At 52.6% G+C, this 21,737-nt stretch overlaps 1 protein-coding gene and 1 long non-coding RNA gene across 3 annotated transcripts; one reads left to right on the top strand and one right to left on the bottom strand.

The window, feature by feature from the left end:
• Nucleotides 1-3,503: 3,503 nt before the first annotated feature.
• On the bottom strand, nt 3,504-12,561 carry CFAP263 (cilia and flagella associated protein 263). Its single transcript, XM_062586411.1, has 9 exons — nt 12,178-12,561; nt 11,439-11,565; nt 9,738-9,899; nt 8,547-8,702; nt 7,595-7,675; nt 6,886-7,041; nt 5,574-5,681; nt 4,870-5,025; nt 3,504-3,726 (listed from the first exon to the last, which is right to left on the bottom strand). Exons 1-9 carry the CDS (start codon nt 12,525-12,527, stop codon nt 3,664-3,666), a joined length of 1,359 nt encoding a protein of 452 aa, XP_062442395.1. The 5' UTR covers nt 12,528-12,561; the 3' UTR covers nt 3,504-3,663.
• Nucleotides 12,505-14,550, top strand: LOC134146177 (uncharacterized). 2 transcript variants are annotated; one of them, XR_009959793.1, is made up of 3 exons: nt 12,505-12,581; nt 13,673-13,801; nt 13,943-14,550. It is a non-coding gene; the product is annotated as an uncharacterized LOC134146177 (long non-coding RNA). The 2 variants fall into 2 exon arrangements; XR_009959792.1 differs by having other exon boundaries at nt 13,908-14,550.
• Nucleotides 14,551-21,737: the final 7,187 nt, after the last annotated feature.

Genomic DNA, 21,737 nt, shown 5'->3' with positions numbered 1-21,737 from the left:
CGTGCTGCCGGGTCAGCCCCGCTGGTGACCGAGCGTGGATGCTGCTGGCATCGGGCCCAGGCAGGGTCAGCGTCTGGGATTGCCGTGGCAGGAGGGACCAGTGTGCATCTCCGCAGCTTGCCACCACCAGGGAGGAGAGAGGCAGGAAAATGGAGAAGGAGAAGTGTAGAGAGAGCACAGGCAGCCTAAAAGACAAGAGGGAATCAGAGTGAAGTGTGTGTGTGTGTGGGGGGGGGGGGGACAGCAGGAGAGGTGCAGGGCCACAGGCACCCCGTGACGTGCCCCACGTTTGCTCTACAGCCTGTGGGATCCAGGCCACTCTGTCCCCTTCGAGATCAACGCAGGAGTTTGCCGCTGTGGCCCAGTTCCCATGGGTGGTGGCACTGCAGGACCCACAGCACGACCACCTGGCCTTTGGCTCCATCCTGAGCGAGCACTGGCTCCTCAGCGCTGCGTCCAGGCTGCAGAGCAGGTCCGTGCCCTGGCACCCTGCTCCAGAGGCTGAGGGGGGATCTGCACACCCCCCTTGGCAAGGCTCAGGGATTTGCAGGGATTAAAACCACCTCTGAATGCTCAGAAGGGGGTTGCTACTGCCCAGAGGCAGCAGCTGGAAGAACTGCCCTGAAATTGGAGCCAGGGGCATAGTCTGAACCAGGCTTTTCCGTCCATCCGGGATCTCCCCAGCTTCCACTTTGCGAGGTCCATCAGCAGGTCTTTTTGCAGGCGGTTTGGGAACAGCCCTCATGGTTTCGCCTGCCCTCCTTTCCATCACTTCCAGCCAAGGCAAGGAAGAGCTTCCCCTAGCAGCTCCTCCTTGGCTGCCTTCTCCACATACAAGGCTGCCAGGTGTCTGCCTATCTAAGGCCCAGTGTGTCCCTTCCCTGAAGGTGACACAGAAAGCAGCGAGAGCAGTCCCAAAGTACTTGGGGGGGGGGAGGGGGTCTCACATCCCTCCTGTGCGCAGGGCTCATGATCTCCCCCTCTCCTTGGAAATACCATTTTCCTCTTCAGTGGCTAGGAAAGGAGCTGAAAAAGGGCTGGTGTGAATGTGCCTGGCATCCCCCCCACACCCCCCGGGAGGTCACCTGGCCCTGGCACAGGGACAGGACTGTCACACTAGGGCCCTGCTCCAGCCATATGGCATTAACACAGCCAGTGCCAAGGCTGACTCTGTCTCCTAGACCAGTTCCCCAAACCCTCCCCATGCCCTCAGGCCCTGCTTCATGCAACGTATCCAAGCCCAGAGCATCACTCTGCAGAAACACTGTTCCAGCCAGCAGTTGCTGGTCATCCCTCTACCGTGATCCACAAAGACAGGTGAGCCCTAGCCTTTGCCTCCCCTCCCGGCCACCTCTGCAGGCAGCAGGTGTTGGCCGTGGTTGGGCTAAGTGACATGAAGAGGCGATGGGAGGACCAGCCCCAGTATTGGATCAGCTCCATCATCCCCCATGAGGACTTCGACAAGATCACGCTCTACAATAACATAGCTCTGCTCAGGACGGCCACCCCGCTGGAGTTCAACGACACCGTTCAGCCCATCTGCTTCCCCCAGAGGAGCCTTTCTAAGTCAGACCTCGTGAACTGCTGGGTCTCAGGCTGGCTCCATCCCACGGCAGGTAACCCCCTGCTCCGAGGGCAAACGGAGCTCCCTCCTGACAGGGCGGATAGCTGCCTCTCCGCTCCCTCCCTTCTGCATCCCTGATGGGAGGGAAGGGGACAGAGCGCTTCTTCACTCCTTGAGTATTGGGAAGAAGAAACAACAGCCAGTTGCCCATTCCTGTTTTCTGGAGGTCAGGAGGCTGCCCAGAGCAAAGGGCTGACTGGGATTTCTTGGCCAGCCAGGGAGAAGTGCTGCGGTGGCTTTCTGAGGATGATCACTGTGATGGACGTGGATCCCTGCCCACTGAAAAGGATCACTACAACCGAGTGCTGCAGCCACAGGGACTCTGATAACGTGACAGGCTGTTTGGTAAGGGACATGCAGCGCTGACCCAAACTGGGCGGACATCTAGCCAAACCACTTCTTCCTCTGTTCTTCCTCGCTCCACACAGCTCTGACTCAAGGCTTGGAGAGCAACCAAAACACTTGTTGGGTCTTTTCTGCTCGATCCTTACAGGAAAAGATCCCTTCAGCACAGCTTGCAAATAGCAGGCGTGGGAGACTGTGCGTAAATGTGTGACATCCGTCTCCCTGCAGGCTGTGGGAAAAACATCTCCCTGTAAGCTGCAAGGTGTTGCTCTGGTCTCTGAGCCTCTCTCACCACCAAGGCCACATGCCTTATCTCCAAGAGCCCTTTGACATGGCCAGTGCCAGGGAGCATCTTGCTTGATCCTTGGAAGGCAAAACAGACAAGGATTCCTTGTGGCATGTACAGGGAGGTCAGGCATAGAGCTAGGCTGACAGTCTAGGGCTTACGGATCCCCTAAGAGTCTGGTCACTTCATCTGGGGTACCTAGGGATGATGTTGTCAGCCCAAAGACAGTCAGCCCCTCCATCAGCAGTGCTTTGCTGTCACCAATGATAAAGGAGGGGACTGATGCAACTTGCCCTCCTTTCACTCCAGTAAAGTCCACCAGATGCAAGAACAACAGCAGTAGGGAAATTTGGCTGTGGTGATATAACCCTGCTTTTTTGTCTCTCAAAGGGTGACCCAGGCAATCCTGTCATGTGCCAGATTAAGGGTACTGAGAAATGGATCCTCAAAGGAGTGCTCAGTGAGGGTGGCATGAGATGCTACGGGCCATTCCTGTACACAATAGTGTCCTACTACAGTGACTGGATCTCAGCTACCACAGAAAGGGCAGGAGCCCCTGTGTTCCCCACACTAGTCAGAGCAAGAGCTGTTCTGCAGGCTCCACCTGAAGACTGGAAAGAGACTTTCAAATCAGTAGTGAGAGTATTTCAGGAAGACAGTTCCAACCTCAAGCAGGAAAAGATGCACCTGAACTCACCTAAGGATGGGCCAGGCAGGGCCAGAACCCACCAAGGACAAGATCACTATGACTGCTACAAGTGGGAAAAACTTCCCATCTCCAGTGGACACTTATACCAACCTCAGGTGCTTGGGGAAATGACTGCTGTTCCTCTCCTGCTGTTCTGTTATTTTACACGTTATTTTACATGAGGTTTCCTTGTGCAATTGAAAAGCCTTCTTGGTTCACGCACATCACGTTGAAATGACCTGCCCTCTATACCCGCACTGCTGAGGCCTCCTCTACCGTGGGAGCATGTTCTGAGCTATTAAACTCTGAAGTCTCCCAAAGAATCTCTTCTGGTTCCTCCTGCCTTCAGTGATCACCAGGGTTGGCCCAGGGAGAAAGGACAGCTCCTGTAAACATGTCAGATTTGATCACCAGAGAATAACTGCTTGTAATGATGGGGTGGGAGGGAGGGAGGGAGCATCCAGAGCACAGCTGACTGTCCTAGCAGGGCCTGCAAAGAGGCCAGGCAATAGTGTCTGATGGAAGCTGGCATATGCTGGGACTTGACAAAAGAGATGGCCTCACAACAGAGCTATGGGTTTCTTTTATCATTTCATGCAGAAACGGTTTCATCTCATTGCAGCTGGCAGCGTGTTACGTTTACCCACTTGACAGCAAACTCCCTGACAGGGTGGGCTCTTTCTGCAGCTGCCACTGGCTGTCTTGCAGCATCAGACCAGTCTAGTGCTGGTTACTAGTCATCTTGACCCGATTCCATGCTCTGCGGTAGCTTTGCAAGGACATCTGTAAGAGAAGAAAGCAGAAGGGCCTTAACACGTTCAGACAGAATTGATACGATGCAGAGGAAGCTGCTAGGCAGGAATCCAGCCTGGCCTGAACTGCTGTATCGCATATCCCTTCGTTCCTCTCCGCTCCTACCTGAGGCTGGTGCTCGCTACAGCATACTGAGGGGAGCTTCTGCAGTTTTCACACAACTTCATTCTCTCCTCTGAATGCTACGGGAAGCCTGGAGACTGCGCAGTGGCAGTGTGCTGAAACCCACAGTCACCCGCACAGCGGTAAGGGTGTGCTGCCGTGGCGGGGCCGACAGGGGACAAGATGGTGCATGGTACCATTCCAGTTATTCCAGGGACGACAACAGGGTCTTTCTTTTACTTCTCTGTTCTCAAGCGCCCAGAAGCTCATAGGTCTTGGCACTGCCATATGGTCAGCGATTAAGTCAGTGCCTAGGTTTTGCGGTTCTGCCAGGCCAATGTGCTAGATGAAAGGGGAGCAGCTGGGTGAGAAGGGTCCTGTAGCCAAGCTCCCTGCAAGCACTGGGGTAGCCACAATTAGACCCATGTTTTTGAACTCACAGCACCTGTTCTGATAGTTCAAGCCCAAATTCACACAGCTCTGATCTCTGTGAAAGGCTGGATCCGAACACACACAAGCCCCGTCATTCATGGACCAGCGTGTTCTGGGACTAAGTGCTAGATGGATACCAGCCCAAAATCTTTCCAATCTCAGCCACAGATAAGCCCATTTCCCTTCACTGACACATACAGAGCCAGAAATGCATCAGCCCCTGCACATCTCTTTCTCCTTACACACACTGTAGGTTTCAGTATAACAACAGCCCGATGGTGCTTCCTGTCAAATTACAAACTATGTCCCTGCCCCGGCTTCTCTTCTGAGTTCAACTGTTAAAATGTCAGCCTCTGTCCCCGAGCAGGAAGCAATCACTGCCTGGTAAACAGGAAGTGCCTCCAGCTCTATTATATATCAGTGAAACCTCAGCTCAAGATCTATCAGTCATGCTTCCCAGCAGGTAGAGAGCAACCACCTTGGTCCCTAGGATGTCTGCAAGTGGGCAGGCACAGATGCAATCCCACTAGGATCTAACACAAGCCCAGGCCGATGCACGCCCAGCCCTGTCCCACTCACCTCAGCGATCGCCACTTTCCTCTCCCAGGCTTTGAGACTGTTTTGGAGGTCAGTAATGGCCATCTTCTCATGCACGTACGTCAGAACAGGGGGAACTCTGTAATCTGAGAGCTGCCTCCGCAGTTTTTTATTCAGGCTCTCAGCTTTGGCTCGCTCCTAGAAGAGGAAAAGGGACAGAGGGCAAGGACATCCCAGGGAAATGTTTTTCTGCCAGCTGGTGGCCTGTCCTCCAGGGAAGCAAGCCATCAGGATAAACTAAACGCTCAACATTGGCTGCGTAATTGGGAGGAACTATCTGCTAGCCATGGTTGCTAGGGAGCCCTTAGAACCCACTGCCCAAAGCTCTGGTGTCCCAGCTAGGATGTGTATCCCAGGCTGGTATGATAGTGGTGCCATGTCTCACTAGAGAGGACACTGTTGATGAAGAGCTTGAGGAAATGCAACTTCAAGAAACCAATGGCTGATACCTGTGAAGCTGAGGCCAAAATCCACAAAGGGCCTTGTTCTGCAAACTTGCTGACTCTCACTGGCATAAGCAGAAGCTCCAAGACTTACTCTCAGATCAGTGAAGATACGCAGGTATCCAATTCAATTCAGTGCCTCAAATGGGGATTGGTATTCAGTGTACCACAAAAAATACCTTAAAAGGGTCCCCTCAAGTGAACTCCCAGGGATTCCCAAACCCTAGAACAGATGTCTTTTACCTCCTCCACCAGAATGGCTTCTCTTTCAATTTTCTCCAGCAGCTCCTTCCTCTGAGAGATATCTTTCATCAGGCAGACTGATGTTTCCATAGCATTCTGCAGCCTCCTCTGGAATACAAGAGCAGGATAGTGTCAGCAAGCACAATGACAGCTTTCAGGTAGCTGCAAAACCACCCATCTTTGCTTGCTAAGCACAGGCCCTCCTCAGGCTTTATGTCAGCTGATGGTGCAGGAACCATGCTCCAAATGGAGCTACATGACACCTCATGTCTCTTGCAGAAGGCAGCACCATGCCCTAGTGCTGGCTGCCAAGCGCTGAGGCAATATTAGCCAGGAGAGCAGGTAATTCTGAGCTAAGACACTGTGCTGACAAAGACAGAGCTATTGCTGCAGCCCAACATTTCCTAATGGAAGAAAGGAGAATTGAGCCATTGCAGCAGCCACTCCTTGATGTAGATTATGAGCTCCAGTCTTCAGAAACACAAATGGCAGAGGAGTCCTACACTCTCTGCAGGTAGAGTTGGGCATCTAACTAGCCATGTCCCCTTGAAAATGTTCCCCTTTCTGTTTATTGACAGGTAAGGTATATACATATCCTGCTGGGCAGCAATCACTTCCCCATCTAGCATGGTCACTGCTGAGATAGGAAGCTGGAACCAAACTATGGACAAGACACAGGGAAAAAGAGCAAAAGCCATTAAAATCTGTGGGCACAGGGTGGGAGGTATGTGTGTGTGGAGGGGGACTGATCCGGTTACCACAGCTGCTACTTCAAGCGACCTAGTTGTTAGTCCTCTATAAACACTGCTAAACACTGTAGCACAGCCCACAGCACAGCAGCTTAGGTTTAGGACTGATTCAGATAGAAAGGTCCTTCCTGGTGAAGCAAATACTCCCAGCAGAGAAGCACTTCAACTGATATAATCAGAGCCTTAGAGGCGAGGCTGCAGCTCATGAAATCCTTTCAAATGTCACAGGTTACATAAAAATGCATTTTCCTGTGCAGGTCAGCACCAAAGCTCTTTCCAACTAGAATTTTCCCTGGCATGTAAAATAGCCATGTTGGAAAGCATGAGCCATGTCACCAGCATGCAGTCAAATATGAATGAGGACACAACCGCTAAGAGAGGGATGTGGGACTCTATGGCGTGTCAAGCAAATCTCCCAGCTGAACTGTTAAATCAGTGGAAAGGCAGAGTGCTGTTCAGCATCCTTTGGCTGAGAAAGTAAAGCATGCAAGAGCTGTTAATGAGCTGTCTGACTTTTAGAAACTGAAGAGAGGGAAAATGGAGGTGCTGAGAGCTTCACTCACTTTATAGAAGTTGAGGACCTGGACAGTCTTTCCTGAGGTCAGTTTTAGCTGCAGCAGCTCCTCATTCTGCTCATCAATCTTCTCCTGGTACTGCATGTTTCTAATCTGCAGCTGCTCAAAACGGACCTCACGGAACGTCTCTCCCATCTGCTCCTTCTGCAAACCCCAAGGAAGCAAAGCTACAGATTACTGACCACAGTTAAATCCCAAACACGAGGGCTTTGCTCTGTGGTGAAAGCAGACTTAATGAACAGACTTCAACCTAGCTGCAGACCTGGGGCTTAGGGAGAAATGTGAGACATAGCATGCTGCTCCCCATGTGCTCTGTGTCCTAGCTTGGTAGATCCAAGCAACATAGGCAGGTTCCCTTTGGTCAGGCTCTAGCCATGCCAGCAGCCCTTCCACAGGGGATTGCACTGATCCATCACAGATCTTTTCCAGGGCACAGAGGTCTGCCAACTTCCACTTGGTGAGACTTCTGATTTCAGCTTATGCATGCAGAAATGTTCCAGGTTTGAACCTTTTCTGACAGATGACAGTGCCCTTTGACAAAGGCAGCAAGGCTGGAAGCGAAGGAAGGAGAGCAAGGAGGAGGAAGAGGGCCATGCACCCGTGCACAGGGCAGGCCATACATCGCTGCACCAGGCTGTACCCCTTTGCTCTTCAAGGGACTGTATAGTCCCAGCTTCTTCTCAATGGCCACACGCACCTGCCTGAGCTGTTGCTGCAGCTTTTTCTTGTAACTCTTGAGTGAATTGTTTTTCAAGCGCAACTTTTCTTTCATCAGATCCTAAAGAAAGACAACAGATTATAGCTGAACAGCAAAGTCTGGGATCATATAATCATAGAATCAGTAAGGTTGGAAGGGAGCTCTGGAGATCATCTAGTCCAACCCTCCTGTTCAAGCAGGGTCACCTAGAGCATGTTAGACAGGGTTGCATCCAGGCGGGCCTTGAAGGTCTCCAGAGAAGGAGACTCCACAACCTCGCTGGGCAACTTGTTCCACTGCTCTGTCACTCTCACAGTGAAGAAATTCCTCCTCACATTCAGGCAGAACTTCCTGTGGTTCAGTTTGTGCCTGTTGCCTCTAGTCCTTTCACATAGGGCAACTGAAAAGAGTTTGTCTCCGTCCCCTTGAAGCCCTCCCTTCAGGTACTTCTACACATTGATAAGATCCCCCCCTCAGTCTTCTCTTCTCCAGGCTAAGCAGGCCCAGCTCTCGCAGCCATTCCTCAGAGGGCAGATGCTCCAGCCCTGGACCCCTCTCCTTATTGTGCAGTTCCTGTTCATCTTCTGCATCCTTCACACTGCTTCACCTCTAGCTGAGAAAGGAGCATTTTTTCTCTCTGTGAGAAACGCTGCTCAGCAACACCATGCCCCAAATGTGGGAACACTGGCTGTACAGTTTCCCAGGCTCCATTAAGTTGGAGGGCTGAACCCTGTACAATCCCTACCCACAGCTGCACTGCAGCTCACTAGTTTGATGAGCACACGAACTAGTCACTGGCTGATAAGTGTGACAAGAGTTGTCCAAACAGACTTGCTAAAATAGGTCTGAAAATTTAACACAGACCACATTTGAGTACTGGAACTAGCATTTTGCATAAATGACGTACTTTTCAGATGACAGACCAGGTTCAAAAATTCCCTGCTGCACTGACCCTCTTGTGATTCTTCTCCTCCATGTATCTCAGCAGCTTCTCAGAAGCTAAGACACTCCCTTTCTTCTGGGAGATAGTACTGATGATATCTTTGTCAAAGTCACTGATGGCTTTCTTAATATCAGCCCACCAAATATCTGCTTCTTCCATGACTGCCTGTAGGAATAAAGTCACACAGCAGTCAAGAAGTGCCAACTTCCCTTATTCAGAAAGCTTTGGGGGTAGAGAATACAGGAAAGGACCAGACATACTTTCTGCTAATGTTATTAACATTTCTCTTCTGGGAGCACTGTTTCATACTATGTAGCTTGGGACACAGAGTATAGTCATATACAGTAGTTATTTCATTGACCCCAAAAAAGAAAAAAAAATCTCTTATGCCTGAGTTTCAGGGTCTGTCACTCTATCCCGAGCTACAAACATTGCCAGTCTGACTAAACCTACAAAAGACAGAAAAGTAGCACTGTTTGTTCACTGCATGTGTCCTGTGGCCACACAAGGGAGACAGGCTGTCTGCTTCCCTTGCCTTGGCTGCTGCATGCTGCATTAGGTGGCCCCAATCAAAAGAAGAGGAGGTTTCTCCTTTCCCAAGAGCTCTTGATCATCTTGGCAAGGAGGCGCTCTTGGCAGACTGCATAGGGCAGGCAGGGATGGTGATACAGCAGCAAGGAGCCTACAGCAGGAACACAAAGTAGGAAACTTGGAGCACACTCCGAATAGATCTTAAAGACAGCAGAAAGACAGACCCTGCACGGAGTCCAATCAAACCAGGAAGCTCTTGAGAGCTGTTAGATTGAAAAATATGTCTGGCAAAAGAAGACAAACATTCAAGAAGCAGACAAAAGGGAGATTTTGCTTTCAAGAATCTATTTCTTCCATCTCAACAACAAGGCTGAGCTTCCCTATTAAAAAGTCTTCTGATCTGTACTTTTATTAGTTTGTGTTATAACAAAATGCAGCTTTAGAGACTGGGGACCTCTCTGTTGGTGTGTTTGCCCTCAAGAAAGGGGTGAGGTGAGGTACTGGCTCCCACCCTCAACTCAGGATGACTCATACCAGTGCTCTGCTATGAACAGCCCTTGCCAAACATGTCTGTCTCACTGGCATGAGGGATGGCATATTGAAAGAGGTGTGAAAAGTAACAAGATTGTTCAACACCTTGGTGATTCTAATGCCCCTGGAGAGCCATACCTCGAGGTCCTGCAGGGTCTGCTCAGAGTCCTCCTTCAGCCTCTGAATCTCCTCCTTTGTCTCTTCCAGCTCCCGCTCAGCCAGCTCACATTTCTGCTCCGCTGTCAGGCCTACAAAACGGTCCGTTGGACCACGCGACTTGGATTTGTACCTGACATGTGTCTGCAACCACCAAGGAACAACACAGACGCCATTAGCAAGCCATCACTGGCCAACTGTTACTGTATTTTCATGTATTCAAAAACATAATAATCCCTAGGGTCACATGTTGGAGGGATTCCAGTTTACAGCAAGAACAAGGAGACATCTCCAGAACACAGGTAACACATGGCCACACCTGGGCTGCCCCATCTGTCCTCTGCCCCATCTACCCAGAAAACCCTCCTACACAAGTACTTGTAATTCAATCCAACAGGCAAATCCAGGGCTACAGGTTAAAGCCAACACTAGGGCTTTACGTGGGCAGGTAAACCATCTCTTTGTAGTACAGATGCTAATTAACAGAGACATTATTTACAACTTTCCACGTAGAACAGATGAGATCTCTTACAACTGCCTGGGTCAGACACACTGACGAACTGAGCTCACTGCAGCATGAGTAGTCTGGAATTTGCTCTCAGAACTAATACCACTCAGAAGCAATTACAGTTTGTGTGGAGACACAACAACAGAGGCATTACTTTGCAGTGGGACTGCTCCCATCTGGCTAAGGGTAAAGTTCCCAAGGGCTCAATGTGGGAAAAATAGAAAGTGGCTACTTTGGACTTAGGCAGCAGTTAAAATCTAGCGCAAGATACTGGCTGAAAGGAGCTCCACCATGAAGAGTCATAAACTTCTATTCACTGAGTTGCTGGTGAAAAGGTGAAGTTCAGGCCAAGAGACAAAAATCCCCTCAAAAGTCTATTCAGGGCTCCTCACAAGCTCCAGTGAAAAGAGACAGAGCAACATGCATTCAACAGCAGCAAATGAATGCGAACACATATAGATCTAAGTCTATCTGGAACTTCCTCAAGAGGGAGAAGATGAGGAGCAGAGCATCCTTATCGCAGATCTGACATAGCCGTGGGCAAGTCTCCTACTTTCTTTGCCTCAGCCTCCCTATTTTTTTAACATCTACTTCAAAATAAGCTCTGTGGGGGTTAACTCATTGGTGCGTGTGTGTGATGTGTTTCCACATCTCCCTGGCACTTGCTGTTCAAGAGGACAAAGTGCTGTCATACAGAAAAGAAACAACATTGGTTGAAAGAGGAGAAATCAAAAGGCAGCCTGGCCTTTGGCCTGAATGCAGAAACAGCAAGGGAGCCCAAATTCTTATAGCTATACCAGTAGCATCTGTAGCATCTTTTTTCAAGTAGGTGTCTAGATTAAGTTGTTCATCACTGTGAAGTCTAAGTATAATGTGAGTCAGGGGAGAGACATACACCTTCCTGACCAGCAGCATGGCTTGTTCTGCTCACTCTGTTTCAAATAGCTGGGGACATATTTCCAGCTGAGAGAGGCAGTAAGAGGAGCTCATCTGCTGCAATCTGTGCATAGCGCTGCCCTCAAAACTCTTGTCACACAAGCTTTACGATGGGGAGGTCAAAGAGAGAACCGCGGGACAGGGAAGGGGAATGGCAATTTGCAGTCATGTTGGGAGGCAGACCTGGAAACAAAGTTATCTGCAAACACACAGCTGCTACCCTAACTCCGTAACCGTACCTGCATCATCTCCGGCGAGGAGTCCCGCGTGTCCAGGAGCAGGTGGTGCGACAGGCTTTGCGGCTCCATCTTACGGTACCATTTTTCAAACATTTCCGTCTCGATCCTGAGCATGGCGTTGGCATGGCTGCAAAGAGGTGGGGGTTAGGCGCGCTGCGCTCCTCGGGGCCGAGAGCCGGGCCGAGCGCGGGCTCACCGCCTGCGGCCGAAGGCGACGCTGACGGAGCCAGCCCCATCCGGGCCGAAACAGGCCTCCCGGGACGCCCTCGGGGGCCCCGGATCCTCGCGCGCCAAACCAGGACGCGGCAGCGGCGGCGCTGCTTCCAACCGCTCACCACACCGGTCCGGAGGCACGCGTAATTTTACGCTGACCTGAATTTTTCCCTTCTATCCGGCGTCAGGACACCCCTCGCGCAAACCCAGAGCCCCGTGCAAGGGCGTGTGGCAGCCTGGCGACCTGCCAGGAGGTGTCGTGTCGTGTCGTGTCATGTCGTGTCACATCGTGTCATGTCGTGTCGTGCCCCCCCCCCCGGCTTTACGCCTCCCTGGACTGGCACACGGAGTCATCTGACCCGTCAGGGAAAAAAAAGAAGTTGTCACCGCCAGCCCGCGGCGCAGGCCGGGCCCGCGGAGAGGGGCGGCAGCGCTGGAGGTGCCCGGCCCGGCCTGGCCCGGCCGGGCCCGGCTCGGCTCGGCCCCCCCCTCCCCCCGCCCCGGCGCGGCCCCCGCCCGCCGGTACCCGGCCTCCCGCAGCAGGGCCCGCAGCTGCGGCAGCGGCAGCGTCGCCGGGTCCTGAGCCGGGTCCTGAGCCGGGGCCTGAGCTGGGTCCTGAGCCGGCGCCGGGGACTGAGCCGGGTCCTGAGCCGGGGCCTGAGCCGGGTCCTGAGCCGGGTCCTGAGCCGGGGCCTGAGCTGGGTCCTGAGCCGGCGCCGGGGACTGAGCGGGGTCCCGAGCCGGGGCAGCGGGGTCCTGAGCCGGGGCCTGAGCCGGGGCAGCGGGGTCCTGAGCGAGGTCCTGAGCCGGGTCCCAAACCGGGGCAGCGGGGTCCTGAGCGGGGTCCAGAGCCGCGGCCGGCGCCGCCGCCGCCATCGCCGTCTCCTGGCAACGCCGCGGGCCGCGCCGGGCGGCCGGGAGGAGGCGCCGGTACGGGCACGCGGGGGCACACGCGGGGGCACACGCGCACGGGGGACACCCCCGGGCACACGCGGGGGCACCCCCGGGCACACGCGGGGGCACACGGGGGCACACGCGGGGGCACACGCGCACGGGGGGCACCCCCGGGCACACGCGGGGGCACACGGGGGCACACGCGCACGGGGGGCACACGCGCACGGGGGGCACCCCGGGGCACACGCGGGGGCACACGGGGACACACGCGGGGGCACATGCGCACGGGGGGCACCCCCGGCTGCACACACACACACACAGGCACACACATACAGGCAAACGTGCAGACACACAAAGGCACACACAGGGGCACACACGGGGCACGCGCACACACACACACGTTTGGGAACACTCCCATACAGCTACACCCCCCTGCTGGGCCACCTCACTGGTCCCCAGGGCCACCCTGCGCCCTGAACCATGGAGGGGACACCAGGCTGCCTCACTGGTCCCCAGGGCCACCCTGCGCCCTGAACCATGGAGGGGACACCAGGCCGCCTCACTGGTCCCCAGGGCCACCCTGCACCCTGAACCATGGAGGGGACACCTTGCCACCTCACTGGTTCCCGGGGTCACCCTGAACCCCAAGGTGCAGAGGGCATCCCCGCAAGGAGGACCCACCGCACTGCCCGCGCCTGTCGGATGACCCTCCCCACCGCAGCACCTGGGTGCAATGCTCACCGGTGGCTTGGGATCCACTCGCCAACCCCCAATGGGGAGGATCTCCAGAGAGAAAAGGATCCTGCTGTCACCCTGTCTCTGCTTGCCCCTTTGGTGCTGGCCACCCACTCCTGGGCCCTAGCCCAGGCCCAGCTAATTCCAGCTAAGGGTTTTCTGGGGATTGTGGAGGGGGGGAGCAGTTTCTTCCCTCTGCAAAAGACACAGCCAGGTGCCCTGGGAAGGTAGCCAGGATTTCAGGTGCAAACACATCCACGTGGCTTTGTGAGAGTTAAACAGGATGTGTTCGAGATGCTCAAGGTGAAGGTCTGCATCATTCCTATTCTTCTGGGTTTCCTACTTCCAGAAACTCCCAGCTTAAACATTTCCCTCCACATTTCTCTTGCCAGTGCCTAAGGGCCATCATTAGCCGGGTTCTCATTAACCATCTCAGCGAGGGGACTTGCTGATGTGCTTTGGCTTGCTGCCTGAAAGGATCCTGTCCATCAGCTCACTGTTTTGTGCAGGCAAAGCCTAAGGTGAGATATGAGTAACACCATCCCCCCAGCCCAGGTTTGGTTGTGCGATGGGAATACCCCTGCGTGATTGCAGGAGTTCATCTGTGATGCTTTAATCTTGTTTCAGAATTTGCTTTATTACGCTCTTCTTGCATCCGACAGTAAAACTGTGGGAAACTTTAGGACCTGATCAGGAAGGTGGGAGCCCCCACGGGCATGCCTGTTTTCCGGAGCATTATAAGGGTGTGGAGCATCATGTCTGACTAACCCTACCGGAAGATCATGAGTCAGATCCAGTTCGTGATGCGCCAATGTCCTTTCACTTCCAAACAGCAGCCCTGGACTGGGTGCTCGGTCCCAACAATGCGCATCTCTTCCCCCTAAAATTGGTGACGTAGCCAGTGCCGCAGCAACATGGCTTTTCTGGGGATGAGAGGCGCAAGCCAACCTACTTATATAACTGGAGGAAAAAAATAATACAATGGCAATGCCAGTCCTATTTCTGGCCCGTTGACAGAGTTGATTTATTATGTCACGCTCCTGATCTCACCGGGCTTTGCAGAAGAATCTGACAAGGATGCTGCAAATCCACATAATGGCCAGAATATGTCAAAACTCATCTTCAGGACACATCTGAGTCATAATCGCATCTGATCCATAGGCGAAGGAACACACTTTCTGGCCTCATTAGTGCTGTAGGAGGCACAGCGCTTACTTGAGGTTCTTCATCACTTATAGGAACTCAGTGCCAAAGCGAAATAAAGAGATTTTTGAGATATGTGCTTATAAAACAGAAGGGGAGAACGTATGTGCGGGCGCCGCCTTGGTTCATTTCCAGAGGAGCCCTCTGTGCATGCAGAGACAGGGACCCCATGGAAAAATTTAACGGGAGATCATGAAATTAAAAGCTGTGCCGCTGAAGACCATGTAGGCAAGTAAAACCCTAGACTGTCAGCCTCCGTGCAGGCCCTCTCCTGAGCAGGGTAAGCCATGTCCCATGCCAGTGAGTGTCCCACCCAGACATTCCCTGGCAGAGGAGCAAAGGTAAGATGCAGGAATAGAAAGGCAAGAACCAGCAATGGTTTTCATTGACAGCCAGAGGAAATGATGGGAAGCTTCAAGCACTGGCTTATTATTTTTATTCCCCACCAGTTGCTTTGCCTGCTGTAGGTCTGCCCAGAGGCTTGTCTTGCTTCCCCCTCATCTTGCAGAGCTCTTTTGAAGATTTTACAAACCCACGCTCCCACAAGTGGAGGGAACCTGCTCTCTCTGTGATGCTGATGTGTGAATTTGCACCAGTCCAGCACATCCAAAATGTGACAGATTGGCAGTGTCTCCCCTGCCATAAATGGGGCCATTTATCTGAGATTTCAGGGTTTTGTACCCCTACAGGAATCCTTCACAAGAGGAGTGAGGACCTCGGAAAGTTTCTCTGTTTCTCTGCAAAGCTCTTCAGAGGTCAGCAAGAGACTCAGCACGTCTCTGCCACAAAATTTGTCCCCTGCAAAATGCCAGGCATTTGCTCCAAACCTCTAAAGTACCTTCAGGACAAGATCTCATAGTGTTTCTAGTGGCCAAAAAACCAGAAGCATAGATTTCCTAACTTTACTCTGGAAAACAGCTGACCTTTTGGGCTGGATCTGAAAATAGTGCTAACAGTAAAAATAGTTTGATAACATTTCGGAGAAAGTAGGTAAAGCTCGACAAGCTTCAAATTAACTACAAACAGGGCTTCTATTGTGGGAAGTGTCAGGCAACATTAAGACTCGGCAATGCCAGGAACCAGCTGTCTCAGGAGCCAGGAAGCCTCGAGTTCCTGCGTTTGGGACAGACCTGCAGCGGGCAGCCAAGGAGTCAGCTGGAGAAGCTGGCCGGACTCCAGGTGGGTTTCCTGCCAGAAATGAGCCCAGCAAGCTGGTTTTGTAACCTGCTTGTGCCCCACTGGAAAACTCTCAGGAACATGTCACCTATGATGAAATGATTTACTGCTGACAAGCCAGCATAGTCCTCTGGGAAAAAAAAAATCCGAAAAGGGTAAAAAAGGGTGGGCGACTTGACATTCAAGCGGATATGCCTAAATGGCAGCACACTGTAAAACATGAGCCTTTCAGGGGTCTGATTCTTCCTTAAGGGAGGTACATGATTGCAGGACCGGCACATCTGCTTCATTCTCCAGCTCGTACAAGCAGAGCAGGGAGTGCATATGCAGATTGCCATAATTAACCATTGCTCAAACGTCCAGGTGCAAGCAGAGCGGCTTTGTACACATCCCTGCCCCATGTCTTTGTTTTTGTGCAGAGGGAGGCACCTTAGATGCTGTCTCCATCCCACGGAGCACGCAAGTAGGTCTGTGTCCCACCACAGCTTGCTGCAGGGCACCCTGGCTGCTGATGGCAGGCGACGGGCACCTGAGCTTTCAGAACTTGGGCCTGGATGTGGATCCAAACTTCCCCATGACTTGGTAGTGTTTGGATCTGGATTTTAACATGCTCCCATGTAGAGTTTACTGGGACAGATGAACTTCTCAGCTGTGTAATGGCGCAGCTTTATCGTTCTTGCACTGAGAAAGAACCATACGTATGTGCCAGTATTGTGGTGCTGTTTAAAAGCTATGACTCAACACCTTTGCATATACTGTCATAAATTCTAATTTATCCAAGGACCTTTGCTCTGAAAGAAAGCTGATGCACTTCTGCATCTTCTCTGAGTCTTATTCCACCACACACTGCCATTGGTAGATGATTTGCATTTTCAGTCTGTAATCCTGGTAACAAGAGGCTGCAAAGTTGTCCTCTGACTGTGCCAGACTTCCCCAAGGGGGAAGTCCTTCCTTCCACTTGCTTTGCTAAGACAGGCCTTATAGAAGAGGCTGCTGACTTGCCTTTTCTCTCCTATGCTGGATGCCTTGGGAGAGCAAGCAGCTTGAACCCGTCCACCTAGCTTTCCAAAAATCCTGTGAAAGTCTTGCCTGGACTGTTTACTGTCAGAACCCAAAGTATAAAATTATAAAGTCCTGTTTAGTTTCCTGGTAATTCACTTCACTCCCAGGCACCTGGAAAGTTCATTGGGTTTTTCCATGTGTGGTTGACTCTTGCTGTGTGTGACTCTTGTGGCTGACCTGTGCTTATCATCTCAGTGAGACTTTCCTTAGGTTGCCTGCTCTATAACCTCAAAGTCCGGTATCCACATCAGCTTTAGCCTGATGAATTGAAACTTTTCCTTTCTTAGTGCCCAAAGGAAAAGAAAACCATCTCTCTTATGTGTGTTTCCATATGGGAATGCAGTCTAAAGCTTATATTCTTAGCAGCCTGAGTGCTGCTTTCCTCATTACTGGCAGTATGCAGAAATACAAAATCATTATGTAGTATGGAAACGTTGCTTTGTCTTTGACTTCAGACAGGAAAGTGTGTGTCTGCAGAAAAGGAAGCACGCCTGTGGTGGCCCTTGACCTGATGGTTTGAAAGGCCCCTTGGCAGCCAACATAAAACAGAACAGCCTCGAGCAGGTCTAATTTCCAGCCAAGACTAAGCTGACATTTGGATGGTCTCAGGTGAGGGCTCCAGCTTTAAACCCCCTTTGCCTTTGGCCTTCCCGAGGTGTTAAAAAGGCCGCTGTGATACTATTGACATCACTATTCAGGCAGCATAGTGATGGGCAGGAATGTAATCCCAAGCTAGCATTAATTCCTCTGCAATATTACAAGCCGTGTTCAGTGCCAGCCTAAGTCAGCCCAGCACTTGTGAAGTCGGTTGCCAGCGCTGAACATATGGTGTACGTTTGGTGAGAGCAGCAGCAACATTAAAAATAGCGGTTGAGATTTGCCAGAGGACTCACCAGGAATGGTGCTGCTGTAAGACCAAGTAAGCCATGGCCCGACCCACGCTCAAAACGCCGGGCCAGCGCCCTGCAACCATCAGGCCGGCAGCGCCCACGACGCGCGCCTTCCTGTGGCAATCCTTGCATCCCAGCGCGTGGCTGCCCTCCCACTCCAGCCCGCTCTTGGGGCAGAAGAGGCACCAGATAGTGCATCTTCTTTCTCCCCACCTCTTATTTCTGCAATATTTGGAGAAATGCAATAGCTTTTTGATCCCTGCTCCTTTATCTCATCAGCCAAACATCAGCTTGGTCTTGGACAGCAATTAGACCTGCTCTGATTTTTAATGGGGAATGATGGGCAGCAGAGGTGGTGCAATACCACGAGCTCCATTTCTACAGACCACTAGGCCAAAAAGGCCACTATTGCTTCTCCTCCAGCAGCCCCAGCTCCTCTCGAAAACCAGTGATACTTCATCCTCTGCATCCAGAGCTCTCCAGACAGCTCTGTCTTCCCTGCCTGTGACCTATGCTGTCACCTGCAGTGGATCTCCTCTGGTGTTGGCATCCTTGAGCTTGGGCAATAATCCTGATGCCCCTCAGTGCATGGCTGGTGGCCCACAGTCTCCCTTGACCACTGGTGACAGTGACCCAGCTCAGGCTGGCCTTTGCATGCTTTTTTCTCCCACTGTTTCTGCTGGCCTTCCTGCACTGCTTGAAGCAAAGCACCAGAGAGTTCTCCCTTCAGTGGATAAAAATACAGCATTGCTGGGGCAAGCACAAAGGCTCATCTGTGAGTCTGTAACACTCCCAAATGCCAGCCTGAGGCAGAAGAAGCAGAGCTTCTCCAGAAGGGCTTCAGCAAGCAAGAGCACGTCCTTCTCAGTGCATGAAAATGCTGAGGAGCAGCCATGAAAGGGAAGCTCCAAGTGAGCTGACATCTCTCCCTCAATCCCCTTTCCTTCAGGGCCAGGGATTTCTTGATGTACTTCTCCTTGCCTCCCCCTCCCCAACACGTAACCCTCCTGAGAGCAGCATGAAAATGCCACTGGCTCTGGGGTGGTGGCAGCAGACTGATCCAGACGTGAGAGGCACCAAGGGCAAAGCTGGGCAGCTTGTCGGGCTCGACACCCCATGCCTCCTGCCTGAGACAACCTGCCTCCTGAAGGGCTGGTTTGAAGCGCCTGTAAATTGCTCTTTTCCATCACAGAAACTGCCTGCCTGGCCCTGCTCCTCGCTCAGCTGCAGAGGGGTGGAAGAACTGCCAGACAACTACTAGTTTAACCTTTCAGAAGCAGGAAGGCTCTCCACACAGCTCTCATGCTCATTTTCTGCCCCACTTCGCCCACCCCTATACTTTTTGGTTTCTCTCCTCTTTCCTCCGCAGCAGCCAGCCTGACTCATCTGTCCCACGTGGGCCTGGGAGCACAAGCTCCTCACTGGCACTGTCCTGATCCCCAATTCTTTCCCCATACACTACCCATGAGTCTGATGACATCTTTCTCCCTGTTCACTCTTGTGCTGAGACCCCACCAAATTCTAGCAGATAGGAATTATCTCCTGAGACAGTTTTAAAACCTTCTTCTGCTTGCCCGAAAGCCAGACTTATGGTCCCATGACAAGGACAGGGATGCTGATATGCTGCTCCAACCTGGCTGCTGTGTCACTGCCTCATTAAATCTGTGAAGATAGTATCTGCCACGCTGATCAATCCACGCGGCTCTCCTCGCCTTGTTAGCTGGAGGCTGGCACTGAACGCATGCAGCAATGAGGCGAGGACCTTGGAGAAAAGCTGGAATTAGCAACTCCCCACCGTGACTCACCAAGCACAAGGGAGACAAACGTGCACCTGGAAGCTGTGCACCGACATCCCAGCTGTCAGGAGACAGTTCAAGGGGATGGCTGTTCTCATACAGCAGGTTAGGGACCAGATCCAGTTTAGATTCAGGTCCTAGGTCATTCTTGCCTAGTTGTGACCAAGGGTCCACACACACGATGTGTTCAGCATTCTTGCTGGGCTGATTTGACTCTTACTGGTTCTACCAAGTATCCAGTTGGCAGGATGGTTTGGAAGCATCTGGGTGCTTGGGCAAACTCTATCAGCTTTGTTGAAATGAAAGACAACCATTGGGGTGGGGATTTGGGTGAGGGAAGCGGGTCTGAGATACCAAAAAGCCACACAGTACCGTTGCAGGTACCCAGGCAAGCCAACAGTGCATGAACCTGGTATTAATAATGTTGATGTCGTAGCCTGCCTCTCCAGTTCAGTGAGTTAATGCAAGTGTTCAAATCCCTTTAACCTCAGCACATCCATAGGGTCACTCAGTATTCTGGAGATTAACCCACTGGTGTCCCCTTTCCAGCTTATTAGTCACTCTCTTTTTACTCCTTGAGCCTCATCAACCTCAGAAGACAGCAGGGCCTACCAAGTGAAGTAGGTTTTACCGCACCAACCTTAACCTCATTGCGTGATAATTTCTCACGATTTTTCTTGGGTGAGAGAATGAAGCTGTGTCAAAGCCCAGGATAGTAGAATACTGGAATAAATCCCTGCTTACAAAGGCAACTCTTTTCTATGCCCAAGTGGCTGAGCTGTGAAGAAAAACCTGCATTCTCATTTGGACAAAACACTGAACTGAGGAACCGCAATGTGGTCAGTGCTGTACCCCTCCTAAAAAAGGCCTTAGGGTGATCCCAAGGCCTGCAGATCAACTAATCTCCCTTCGGCAGCAGGAGGAAGGAGTGAAGCAATCATTAAAAAGAGACTGATGAAGCCATAGAAGAAGATGGGGACCAATCGGTGTTTCTCCGCAGTGCAGAGAGGAAAGTGGAGCCTTTAATCTATCCTCAGGCCTCTGTTCTCTCCTCAGGCCAATAAAATAGGAGAACCAGCTGAGAGATTTTGTTATGGATTTTCAAAGAGCCTTTGAAAGAGGCAATCCTGATAAATTCTTTGGTGGTCAAGGAAAAGCGGGGATTAGAAACCGGCAAGGAGCAATCTCTGTCTCTTGCCCTGAAGATAATCAGCGTCCATAAGCTCCTGAGTGAGGATGTTTCAAACATCACCCGGAAAATCTCCTAAGCAGTGCCAAAGCGAGACTGGCAGGTGACACGGGGTTCTTTTAGTCAGTTTGACCTGGAGAAGACTAAGGACATGAGCCCTGGTCAAAGCAAGGCGCAGAACATGGCAAAAAGTGTGCCTGGTGGGGCTACAGACCTGCTCCTGCCCACTGTCACCCGTGGGGGCCCTCCAAAACCATGTGCCCTGGTTCTGGAGGGATAAGCCCCACTACACCTGATGCTCATGTCAAGGCACAGCCAGTGGGCTTTGCCACGTTTCGGGGAAGTGAATTAGCGCCATGAAAAGCCACAGCTTTACGGCTCACGGTGAAGCGAGCCACAGGAGCAGAAGCAGAAGTGTCTGCTGAAGCTCTCCATACTTGTAGCAATAATTAAGCTAAGTAACGAACCTTGCTTCCCCTTCTCTGAGATGCGTGGAGGGGCCACTGCCTCCTCACATCTGTGTTTTTGGACACCAGGTCAAGCTTTCTGTCATGGTCCCCTCCCCAGGGAATGGCCAGGAGCAGGAGCCTGCTGCCACCGAGGAGCCCAGGGCGGCGGGGGGCACACAGGGGTTAGTCCCAGCCTGGGCAGGTGAGTGGGTGCATGAGGTCAACCTAGAGCTGGAAGAGGGAAGGGGTGGCAGGTCCCAAGGCTGGGCAGCTGGGCAGGGGATTCTCAGGGTGGGGACCACCAGCAGGACTGGGTCCCTGGGACCGGCGGGTGATGGGGCAGGGGCAGCAGGACCCGTGAAAAGTGCGGGAGGTGGGAGGGTGGAGGGACTCCAGAGCAGGGGGTCCTGGGAATGCCCCAGGGGCTGGGGGTGCTCAAGGGTAGGGGGGTCCCACTGGGGCTGGAGGTTCTCAGAGGGGCTGGCGGTCCCATGGGAGCTGGGATTGCCCAAGAGACTGGGAGGCCCTTGGGCGCTGGAGGTGCTCAGGAGTCTGGGGGTCACTGGAGGCTGAGGGTGCCCTGGCGTTTGGGGGTTTCTGGGGGGGACGGGGGTCCCTGCAGGTGGGGGTCCCTGGGGGCTAAGGCAGCAGGGCCGGGGCCGGTAGGTGCGCGTGGCCGTGGGCGATGTGGG

The sequence above is a fragment of the Rhea pennata genome, chromosome 13 (genome assembly GCF_028389875.1).
Source record: "Rhea pennata isolate bPtePen1 chromosome 13, bPtePen1.pri, whole genome shotgun sequence".
Classification (NCBI taxonomy): domain Eukaryota; kingdom Metazoa; phylum Chordata; class Aves; order Rheiformes; family Rheidae; genus Rhea; species Rhea pennata.
This window is presented reverse-complemented; position numbering and strand designations above follow the sequence as displayed.

Bases quoted from the DNA above. Each gene is read 5' to 3' on its own strand.
- CFAP263 (XM_062586411.1), bottom strand. From the start codon at position 12,527: ATGGCGGCGGCGGCGCCGGCCGCGGCTCTGGACCCCGCTCAGGACCCC. The intron at 5,026-5,573 runs GTAAAAGACATC...TTCCTCTTCTAG, and splicing joins AAGCCATTCTGGTGGAGGAG to GAGCGAGCCAAAGCTGAGAG. The intron at 3,727-4,869 runs GTGAGTGGGACA...CTTCTCTTACAG, and splicing joins GGAAAGTGGCGATCGCTGAG to ATGTCCTTGCAAAGCTACCG.